The 12887-nt window shown below is 27.4% G+C and overlaps 2 protein-coding genes across 2 annotated transcripts; one reads left to right on the forward strand and one right to left on the reverse strand.

The window, feature by feature from the left end:
- Positions 1-16: 16 nt before the first annotated feature.
- On the reverse strand, positions 17-1134 carry OCT59_005080 (uncharacterized protein; the record flags this gene model as incomplete). Its single annotated transcript, XM_025327436.2, has 6 exons — positions 17-315; positions 391-417; positions 500-592; positions 696-854; positions 924-954; positions 1108-1134. 6 exons carry the CDS (start codon positions 1132-1134, stop codon positions 17-19), a joined length of 636 nt encoding a protein of 211 aa, XP_025171358.2.
- A 7218-nt stretch (positions 1135-8352) lies between these two features.
- Positions 8353-9348, forward strand: OCT59_005081 (uncharacterized protein; the record flags this gene model as incomplete). Its single annotated transcript, XM_066138156.1, has 6 exons — positions 8353-8412; positions 8715-8738; positions 8808-8959; positions 9033-9103; positions 9234-9255; positions 9336-9348. 6 exons carry the CDS (start codon positions 8353-8355, stop codon positions 9346-9348), a joined length of 342 nt encoding a protein of 113 aa, XP_065997333.1.
- Positions 9349-12887: the final 3539 nt, after the last annotated feature.

Here is a 12887-nt window from a genome sequence, read left to right on the forward strand (position 1 = left end):
TCCGCTGTACGCGTTCCTATTGGTATATAGCTGAAGTACTTTTGGATATAATAATTTTATCTAAACTATGTCTTAATGCAAATGAACTTGGTTGATCTGGTGTTTTGGTATCTTTAATATCTATGAGTAACAAAATTTGATCTTCACGAGTGTTTCTCTTATATTGATACCTATCATATGGTATAAAAATACGACCTTCTTCAATTGCAAGAGCTTTTGAAATTTCTTTAGACATTTCGTAGACATATATATTTCTATTTTCTAAATAATTTTTTGTTCCAGCTGGAGTTAATAGAATAGTTGCTCTCGTATCACCTAATTTTTTTTTTAAAAAAAAAAATAATTAAAAATATTTCAGCATCTTAAGTTTATGAAATTATAATAATTTACCTGGTTCATTACTTCCACTACCGGGCGCTAAAATAAAAAATTTTTTTATATATAAAAAACTACTAGTTCATTTATCAGATAAAAAAAATAAAAGTCACAAAATATTTACCTGTCGAAACTTCCCAAGAACTACCCGTTAAATTTTGACCATTAACTTCAACAAAAGTCATCATCAATCTTAAAAATGTATGTCGTATTTCCTCTATCAAAAACATAATCTTCTAATGTAACCCTCACCTCGGATCCAATTATTGTAATAGATTTTGAATTATTTGCGGATATTTTTGTTCTAAGGAAATCATCACCTCCTTCAATTGTATTCTTTTGACTAATTGTAATATAACCTATTGACGGTTTAATATCGTTCATTTTATATGTTATTGTAATTTGGTTAGCACCCGGTATTATTACTGCATTTCTTTCTGGTACTGTTGATAATATGGATGATGAGTATTCCGTATTTCCTTGAATTAAATAAAAAAAAACTAATTAAAAAAAGTTTATAATTTTGAGTTTCCATATATTTTCTCTACCTGTAGGAGGTTGTGAATTTGTTATAGAATCCTAATCAATGACCCAGCCAAAAAAAAAAATGTAGTGTATTGTAAATTCCGAACTTGGAAAAATTATAAATGAAACATTTTGAGGCACAAAATAAATTTACGCCAAACTTTTGCATTGATGCATTCACAAGTTAAAATTGTCGAAATGATTTACTTTATAACCAAGATCTAGGAATTCCATCTTCGATCTTTATGTAATAAATATGCGGTATCAGCTATAATGTATAGAATTTTAATATGAAAATAGTGTACCATACTAAATTATTAGTTGTACCAATTTTAGCACCATACCGTATATCATATTTTTACTATTCCTAAAACATATAAGTTTATTTTTATAATATTGTAATCAAATAAATTGGGAATTTAGATTTTGTGCGCGTGGGGATTATAATTTATAAAATGGATATTTGTGATCATCACGTGAGTTATCCAGCTAATCAAACTACCCCAACAGCACCCAGAAAAATTCTTCGATCACGTGATATTGTGGCACATATGTGGCACATATTCTTATCATTAATTGGATAAACAAATAATTATACTGTATATCGATCATATCAATCATCTTTTTTTTCTCGCAAAATATAACACGTCTTAAAAGTTAAAATTTGAAGATTAAAAGGTATGTATACGCGTATATTATGGTTTTTTTTTTATATTTATGTATTTAACAACATAAAATATATAATTACGCGTATATTATATATTTTTTTTTTATTTATAATTATGTATTTAACAACATAAAATATGCAATAAAGATGACTTCTATCAGTAAAAAACAATGTTCTAAATGTTATCAGCATTTTGATACAAATTTTTTTACAAGTAAAACTGGACGTGATTTAAAAACATGTATTAATTGTCGAGAACAAGCAGCTACTGTTTATCGGACTCATCATCTTAATGATAAAGATCAGCTAGAACAATTATATTGGAATGATGTTAAAAAAAAGCTCTATGATAAAATTGTTGAAATTGGGAGTAATGAATACTTGGAAAATAAGGAAAATGGTGTTCTTTTTTCATGTATTCTTATAATGGAAAATGAATTATTAAAAGAAGAGCCATGTAATATTTCTAAACAAGTCGCAAAATTAGTGGAACAAGCAGATGGCTATTATTATATGTGAGTGTTTTTATTACTAATATTATACTAAAATAATAATTACTATTATATTTATTAATTATTATTATACTTTTATATAGTTACAAAGATCACTATTTATCAAAAAAATCTGACGGAATTTATACTTATTGGTATTATTGCTCTCAATGTCAACAATTAGCAAAAAAACCTCGTAAAAATGAAGATCTGAATAAACAAAGAGATCGTGAATATATAAAACGTTTTGACTGTAATGGACTTATAACTATATCTATTAATATGAATACTTTTCTTGTGACTATTCATCTTAAACATGACATATTGCATAAACGTCCAGAAAGATATGCTGTTAGTGATACAATTAAAGAAAAAATAAAGCAATATATCAATTTTACACCAAAGGATATATTTCGGCAACTTGAACAAGAAAATCCAGATTTAACCCAAAAACAAGTTCATGCATGGTGGGCTAATTTTATTAAACAGGAGTATATTCGTGATAAAAATAATCAATTGAAATCTGCAAAATTGCTCCTTGAAGAATATAACTATGAAATTATTTTAGTGAATATTGAAGGTGAAATAAATTACTTGGGATTTATAACACCCTTCTTTGAACTTTTGTCAACAAATAAGGAAATTGTTGTGGATGCAACATGTAAGTAAAAAAGATTTTTTTTTAATTTACTTATTTTAACTTTTCTTTATTTTATCAGATAAAACAAATGCTTTAGGTTTTGTCATTTTGAACTCTATTCAGTAATTGGGCAATCAGATGGTGCTGGTTTTGCACTGGCTTATCTTTTATTAGATAGTACAAAAAAAAATGATGGTATACGAACGGAAATTCTTGTAGAATTTTTTAACCAATTGCGAATTAGAGGGTTAAATTATTTACAATTTTTTTTAACTGACAAGGATTTCGCTCAAATTACAGCTGCCCAATCAACCTGGAATAACATAAAAATACAATTATGTTTATGGCATATCAAAAAAGCATTAAAAAAGAAGCTTTCAGATAATACATATCCAAAAACTACAACTTATAGTTCTTATGATGCTCACGAAACATTTGATTTTATTGATATTGAGTTTTATCCTGTAATATCTAATCAAAAAAGAAAAAAATTTCATTTTTTGTCCAAAAGATCTTAGACCTAAAATTATTGAATTATTAGAAACTCATTTGCATCGACATCCACTTATTCCCAATTGTGCAGGAGAATTTCTATCAAAAGAAGATATATGGAAATTGTCAGTTCAGGAAATTTATGAATTTTGTTTTAAGTATGATTTACGATATGTGTGGGCTTATCTTTGGATCAACTGGTATCAAAAAAAAATGTGGATTCTATGGAGTCGTGCTGCTATTGAAGATCAAATTTGTATTTTTCGTACAACAATGTTAATGGAGTCCCACTGGAAAGTTATAAAACGGGATTTTTTACCAAAGTTTTTTCGTCCACGAATTGATCTTCTTATTTATATAATTATCAGCCGGTTGATCCCTCATCATCAGCAACAATATCAAAAATATTTAAATGAAAGAGAACACATATCTTGGAAAAAAGATTTTAAGAGAGAATGGAAAAAACTTGAAAATGTAAAAATCAATAATTTTTATTTAACAGATACTACAAGATGGATTTGCAGTTGTTTGTCATTTGCTCGTAATAGATTTTTCATTTGTAAACATCTTGTCCAACAATATGGTAGACCAGAATCATTTTATGATGTTCATCGTCAAGAAAGATATCCTTTCATATTCTTTAATACTATGGAAACCACTAGTGAATCAGATATTGTATTAATAGAGAATGATAATATTCAAAAAGGTAACATAATAGTAAATATATTAATAATAATCTCTGATAATATTAATGATATTATTTTTTTAATAATAGGTATTTTACAAGATGTTACGAATATTGAAGATGATGATAAAAATGAAACTGATAAAATATTTGATGAATATGAGGAATGGTTAAATGGTACATTAGAAATAATTCGTAAACAAAGGACTTTCGGTAATTATAGATGGGCCAAAGCAATAAGAAATAGTTTGGAGGGGGTTCATAAATTATATTCTGATGTAAAAACATATCAAAATCGCCATACCAATCCACGAACCTGGAAAGATTTTAATAAACATACTATGTTTTTAGAATAAGCTGTTTTTTATTGTTTCTAATATGGTAATATTTTTATTATATATTTTATGTTGTTAAATACATAAATATAAAAAAAAACCATAATATACGCGTATACATACCTTTTGAATCTTCAAATTTTAACTTTTAAGACGGGTTATATTTTTTTTAACGTGTTATATTTTTGCGAGAAAAAAAAGATGATTGATATGATCGATATACAGTATAATTATTTGTTTATCCAATTAATGATAAGAATATGTGCCACATATGTGCCACAATATCACGTGATCGAAGAATTTTCTGGGTGCTGTTGGGGTAGTTGCTAAGATCACGTCATTCACGTGTTTTAATAAGCTTTTATAAGCTCCATTTTCTTTCTTACGCTCTCCTTATTTTTCTTTTCTCATTTATTATTTACGGTTTTAACAATGTCAATGAGTGATAGTACAGTGATGGCTCTGATAGCGACCTTTTTATTGAAGAATTCCTTGAGAATATTCCAGATGACAGTGACTTAAGCGATAATGAACATTAGAAGTTGGCTTAAGAATTAGACCAGTCTAAGAATATGAATAACCTATTAGAATTCGATCCGGAAAATGTTAGAAATCCCGTGATTAGACATCCAAGGGAAGACCGCCAGGAAATACCAGATTTAAAAGACCTTTAGAAATTTCAAATGACTCTAATAAAATCACTAATAGGCGGACTCAAAACAAATGTAGTTATTGTATAATAAAGGACATAATCATGCTACTTGTCCATCAAATCCTTGTCAAAAGAAAAAATAGAATGACGAATAAAAATTCTAATTGGTAGGTCATTATGAGTTGGTTAGCGTTGGCTTAGGTTATGCATTGGCTTAGAGTTAGATTAGGGTTAGGATTAGGGAGTTAACTGGTTTAGAGTTAGGAGTTGGCTTAGGGTTAGGGACAGGGATGGTTGGTTTAGGAAAAAAAAATACTAATTCTAATTTTTCTTTTTTTAATTATAGGATTTTGCATTGACTTAGGGTTATGTATTAGCTTCGGGTCTAGGAGTTGGCTTAAGTTTAGACATTAGTTTAGAATATTAACGGGATTCATGAGTTTTTAGTGCCTTTCATTTTTATTTATATAGAATTGTTAATCGCTAACCCTGGTAAAATAACAAAAGACATTCCAAACCTGTTAGTTTTAGTATTATTAAAACAACTACATCATAGAACTGGCAAATTCATTCTCCGATATATTAGTAAAATTTTAAGCGGCTCATGATAAAGTTAATATCGCCATGCTTTGAACGAGAAACTGGCCCAAGATAATCTCTCACTTTCCAATGTCAAAAAATTAAAAAATACTGACCAACTCCACAAATTGCTTTATGATTGATTTTTCCCAACCCGAAATTATAATAAAATAAATATTTTATCAAAAATTGTACGCTCGAAACATCCCATTGTTAATAGTATTATTATTATCGATCAGTATAGGTTCAGGAATCATGATCAATACCAATGACACTGAAACAAAAGTTTTGATCTATTTAAACTACAAACCTGTTTATTATACTTCTTGAAAAAGTGCCAAGAAATTTTTTATTATTAGTCTTCTCATACATAGTTAATCCTATGAATTGTTATTTGAAACGTACAAAGTACTTTATAAGCTTTCATTATATTTTTCTTAATTGTACGATCACTGAAAAAATCATGTAATCATCATCAAAAGGTGGTTCACTTTCTTCAGTTTCGTTTTCATTTTCATCATTTTCAAATTAGACCGCTGGTCTCTTGGGAAAATGGATTGGCAGTTTTACGGATTTTTGATTTGTCAAAGAATGAGACTTAGGTACTAATAACACGTGAGGAGTTCGTGAACTGAGTTCAGAATTAGAGATGGGCATGTTATATAACAATATAAAATAACACAATGTTATATAACATATATAACATATATAACAGTTATATAACATAAATAACAATGTGTAACAAATATAATACTGGCCAAAAAAATTGTATAGTGACTATAATTCTAGCCAAAATTATATTAAAAAATTTCTGATGTGATCAACGAAATAATTTCCTTTTTTGATTCTTGTGTAACAACTGGCAAAGATTTTCTCAATTTTTATTGGGAGACAAAATTTCCTTTTTTGGATTTTGTGTAACGTCACGTGATATGTACCGAAATTAGAACTTAATTCCGGCTAACTTAAATTAATTTTGGCCAATTTTGTTATATAATGTTATATATGTTATATATGTTATATAACTAATATTAAAAAATGTTATATATGTTATATATGTTATAAATGTTATATAACGTGTTATATGCCCATCTCTATTCAGAATCATTAACTATTATTCATAAAGAGAAATACTAATTAAATTAACCCTGTAAAACGTAATTTCTGGAAACTCGGTGAATATGATACATTTATGAGAAAATAACTTAAGTAACTGGATAATTTTCATGTTTGAGGCTATAAACTCCGTGAATATGATACTACATTTAAGGAAATAACATGGAATAAAAAAACATGAATAACTAATTTTTTACTGTATCTCTAGTAAATTATTATATTTATTTAGATTACCCTGTATAAGCTAATTTTGTGTTGTGTATTGTAACGTATAGTATGTCTCCGTAATTTATTACGGATTGTTATCTTAAAATAGATCGGTTTAACCAGTTAAACAATAGGAATGTCTCATGTTAAAATGCTCCATTTTTTATCATTGTTTACGTTAAATTAAGATATAAACTTTTATGAATATCTTTCCATTCCCTTCGGTAATGGTTTCATGTCTCTAGACACAATAGATGAGGAATAATATGTCAGTATGTCAGCAAATTGGCTTGTTTAATGCGCCATTTTGCATCCAATGATCTTAGAAAGATGAAACATAGCTGAGTGATAGACAAAGAGTAATAATACACCAAAACACTAAAATTTTCTGCAGCAGTGATACTAAAATTATGATAAATTTTAATAAATTTAAAAAATTTTAAAAATATTATTTGTTTACAATATGTTTGTTTATGATCCCAGTGCTTATGGTTTAATTGCTTCCAAAGTTTATTTGTACAAGGTAATAGACGTTTTACCACTAACTTCTTTGATACCAAACGCATGTGCATACCAAATACAAGCTTTTAAAGAGAGTCAGATGTAAACAATTAATTTTTCCATTTAAATTACTAATTAACTATTAATAGACTAATTCAAATTTCTATAACATACCTTTTACAGCATTTTTTTTACATATGTGAATAAAGCAAATGCAGATCTGTTTTTTGAAAATAGTATAATAGAAATTCTTGAAATTGTATTACAATGAATAATCATTCCCCTCCCCTTTTTTTAGTGTTTGGTTTTTTTTTTAAACACGTTTGGTTTTTTTTTTGAAACATGTTTGTTTTTTTTTTCTTTTTTTGAAACATGTTTAATAAAAAGAAATTTTATTAATAGTTAATAAATAATCAATATATAAATGACAAGAAACATATATAAATGTTCTGTAATTCCCTCAAGTAAAAAATTTAAGTAAAAATGTTCAATTGATCATTTTTATTGCTTAATATACATCTGCTGCTTTTTCTCATCTCATCGTGAGATATATAATCTCAAAATATATCGAGCAGTTTATCCCATTAATATGGATATTTTATCCTTAACTGAAAATGGCGAATTTCACACATTATACCTATTATCGTATATCTTAGTAGATAGTTTAAATTTTCATTTAATAGATGGAGTTTTCAGTTTTATATATATTTTAAATATAGTGAAACAAAAGGACAAATCTTCAATACTGGAGAGTCATTCCTACAGATTTACCCTATCTACCACCAAAAAAATTAGATAATATACCAATTAATTATAACACTAAATAATATGATTATGACATTAAGTAATATAATTATGACATTAAAATAATACAATAATTATGACATTAAATAATATGATTACAAATAAGAACAATAAATCATGGACTGAGATAAATTATTTACCAGTTGGGATTTTTATCAACATATAGTTTCTCATCCAACAAATAATACAGACATTGATTTGAGAATTTTATATTATGGGGATTTCTTGTGATTTATGCAAATACAACTTCTAGTGATTTTTATCTTTTGGATGATATGCAATTATGGGATCTTTTGGGCCAAAATTCTTCATTTCAGTTCGAATGAATAGTACTATTTTTGGAGTAAAGGAACAGAATAAAAACAACCAAAGATTAAATAATTAGAGTAAGCTTTTAATTTCTTTTCTTTCTTTACATACATATATATATATATTTATTTAATATTTTTTTTTTTATCTGTAGATACTGAATATAATTGTCCCATAATTGAAACAACAAAGCCAGCTAGCTAGCTGCTATCAATGAAGTTATTGATCTTTCAATCTCCAATTTTTGAAAGCACATTCAACCAACAGAATTCTACCTACTATTGAAAATAATTTTGTCATCTCTCGAGAGAGATGAACCTTTAATGGGAATTAAAGAGAATATTAGGATGCTTTCAACAAGTAATATACATATTTTTTTTTTGATTTTTTAATGATCGAATAGAAAATTTATTTTGTTACTATATTTAGAACCATTTAAATGGCACAACTTGCAGATTCAGTTATGGGATTACTTCGATTAAACGAGGAAGGAAGTTCAAAATTTCTCCAAATGAATCATTCAGTATTTTTCAGGAATATGGCTCAAGAATTTTTAAAACAATTCCAGTAAACGAACAGAGGTAATCAACAAGTGTTGGATGGCAATATGACCCTAGTACCTTGATCAAAAAAAAAGATACAGTTAATAAAAAGTGTCCTCGGTTTGTCGAAACTCCAAAAAATTTTTGTGCCTATTCAGAGCAACAAAGGCGACAGTGTAATTGGTATGTCGCACAAGAGAAGATAATACCATTTGACAAGCGCCAGGAAAAGCCATTAAAATATTATGAGTTAAAGCCAACAGACGAGTTTACTGCACTTACATTCAATGAATATACGTCTTTAATTGATGAGAGCACACCTTTTACAATGACCTGTAAGTGTGTTCATTAAATATTTTTGACAACATCTGTAAATGATTAATATTTCGTTAATTTTAATTCTATTATTTTACAGGAGATTATTTTGAAGAAATTTATCCATTGATTATATAATATTTATAGTAAGTTTAGTAGTCGGTATTAATAATATTCAAATTGATAAGAAAAAAAGATGATAAAAAAATTAAGAATTTCCGGTTAATAGAAAAGTTTTTTTTTTTTTAAGAAAAAATTGAATCATTTATTAAACGATTCTTTAATAATTAAGAAATTTATAGAGGGAAGAATTAGGGAAGAGAAAGGATGAGGGATAAGGAAAGGCATAGGACAAGGGAAAGGGAAAGTACGACGGAAGGAAGGGGAAAAGTTTCGAAATTTTTAAAAGGGGAAAAATTTCGATAGTTTGAAAATTTTATTAAATGCCGAGTTTAATATTAATCACGTGATATACGTAACCATATGACCAAATACTATGTAAGCATTTAAATTAAGAAATACATACAAACGTTACAGTCATAATTTTGCTATATTTTTTGCATATACTGTATCCATTATATATATTTTTCAAAATATGTTATTTATATTACAAAAATATTATAATAATTAAATATGTTAAATATATAAATGCCATCTATCAGTGATATGGTTAACTTATTTAATGAAAATCAAAGATTCAGCAAAGAAATGAACTGGCTATTATTTGTAAATCGCAATAATTAAGAAAATAATTGACCATAATTTATAATGAATATTTACCAGTGTCAAAAAAAAATATCTCTGCATACTCTTACTATGTAAGTAGTTAATTGACATTTATAGGAAAGATTCATTTTATTATCATAATTAAGAAATCTAGCAAACGCCACGCAATATTATTGTTGCATTTCAGGAGTTGTCGGATGGACGTCAATTTGTTGGTGACTTTGTGAAAAGTATGTATAACATTCTGGGAATCAGTGAATATTTCTACCGAACTAGAATGGGGTACGACGATAATAGCCGCAAGTAAAGCATATATTTCAGCCTTAGTAGACAATGGATTAAAAGATAAAGCACCCGTAAAACTGATAGGTGGATCAGATGTTGTCATATTGTAATCAGACGTTTCAACCCAAGCAAATCCCATTTGAGTAGTGGGATGTAATTCTCGATCATATTTTGAGTAAGAACCATCTGTATAAAAAATAAAATTAATTTTGTTTTCAAAATTTTCAGCTAACTTAATCAATTGTGAAATAGTATCAGGATGTCCTAATAAAATATTTTCTATAAAATAAAATGATGAAGGGTCTAAATTAATATTTAAAAATTTGCGAGAAGAATTTGATGGAACTATTTGGATCTGGTAATAAGGGGATATTTGGAGGCAAAACATTAGGAATAATTAAATTATGTTTAGAAATTTCTAATGCTAAAGTACGTAAAGATAAAAGAGGATTGATAGGAAAAATAAGTAATTTTTTGTTAAAAGAACTATTGATATTTGGATTATAAGTTTTTGAATGAACTTTAAAAATAACTAAATGTTGAGTTTGTGAAAGTATGATACATTTAGGGTGAACATCACCACTAAAAGGAACACCGTGGCCGCAACCACCAGGACAAGGACGTAGTGCTGGAATTTGTTTTTTAGGTGTTAAATGTGTACGAGGGTCTATGTCTAAAGCTGGGATGTAGTGAAGCAAGTATCAACTTTACACATTATTCAAAACACACATTTATTTACATCACGTGACAAGTACATGAAAACGTAAATGTAAATACAAATAAAAAATTAGTTGCACGACATTATGCTTAGAAGTAAATGGTCCTACGCTACGCTCTGGACAATTAAATTAAAATACTTAGTTATCGCTAATTATGATAATTATCAATGAAATAATCTCTCAATTAATATCGTGAATCGCTATTAAAAGACATCACGGAATTTTGACCGAATAAAATTTGTTATTTATTTTTAACATATTAATTTACTTACAATTTTTGCCATTGTTTATTAATATTTTGTAAAGAAAAGCTGAAGACTGTTTTTTAAATAAAATATAATCCTGGTGTAACTGAACTAAGAACCTGCGGTCATTCTTGTTACTTACGTCAAAACTTCTAGGACAGATAGAGGCATTTATTCGATATGCAAATCTTCGTCGATCTTTTTTAAATCAAATCAATTACTATTTAACTATTATTAATACTGTCACCAAGTACTTTATACGTTTCAAATAACAATTCATAGAATTGACTATGTATGAGAAGACTAATTAATTCATTTATTCACTGTTAATAAAAAATCTCTTGGCACCGGAAATTTCTTGGGAAAAATGGATCGGCAGTTTTACGGATTTTTGATTTGTCAATGACTTAGTACTAATAACACGTGAGGAGTTCGTGAACTGAGTCCGGAATCATTAACTATTATTCATAAATAGAAATACAACCCTATAAAACGCAATTATCTGAAAAACTCCGTGAATATGATACTACATTTACAGAAATGACATGAATAAAAAAACACGGAATAACTAAATTTTTTACTAAATATTATATATTTAGATTACCCTGTATAAGCTAATTTTGAGTTGTATATTGTAACGTGTAGTATGTCTCTGTAATTTATTATGGATTGTTATCTTAAAATAGATTGGTTTAACCAGTGATCATGACAATTAAACAATAGGAATGTCTCATGTTAAAATGCTCCATTTTCTATTCATTGTTTACGCTAAATTAAGATATAAACTTTTATGATGAATATCTTTCAATACTGTTCAGTTGTCTTACAAATAATAATGGTTTCATGTCTCTAGACACAATAGATGAGGAATAATATGTCAAAATGTCGGCAAATTGGCTTGTCTATTGCGCCATTTTGCATCCAATGATCATAGAAAGATGAAACATAGCTGAGTGATAGACGAAGAATAATAATACACCAAAATATCAAAATTTTCTGCAGCAGTGATACTAAAATTAGGATAAATTTTAATAAATTTAAATATTGTGTGACCATAATTTACGATCCCAGTGCTTATGGTTTTATTGCTTCCAAAGTTTATTTGTACAAGGTAATAGACGTTTTACCACTAACTTCTTTGATACCAAACGCATGTGCATACCAAATACAAGCTTTTAAAGAGAGACGTAAAACAATTTTTCCATTTAAATTTCTAATTAACTATTAATAGACTAGTTCAAATTTCTATAACATACTTTTTTCGGCATTTTTTTTACATATGTGAATAAAACAATGCAGATCGGTTTTTGAAAGTAGTATAATAATAGCTAGACTGAAATGCTTTGAAATTGTATTACTGACAATAATCCCCCACCCCCTTTTTTTGGGGGATTTTTTTTTCTTTTTTTTAAACACGTTTGGTTTTTTTCTTTTTTTTTTGAAACACATTTGTTTTTTGTTTTTTTTGAAACATGTTTGGTTTTTTTTTCTTTTGTTTTTTTGAAACATGTTTGATAAAAAGGAAAGTTATTAATAGTAATAAATAATCAAGATATAAATGATGAGAAATATATAAATGTTCTGTAATCCCCCCAAGTAAAAAATTTAACATTTTTCAAGTCCCTTGTTAAAAATGTTGAATTTAAAGGGGTTGACCACCTTTATTATCTAATATCC

This window comes from Rhizophagus irregularis, chromosome 13 (assembly GCF_026210795.1).
Source record: "Rhizophagus irregularis chromosome 13, complete sequence".
NCBI classification, from domain to species: domain Eukaryota; kingdom Fungi; phylum Glomeromycota; class Glomeromycetes; order Glomerales; family Glomeraceae; genus Rhizophagus; species Rhizophagus irregularis.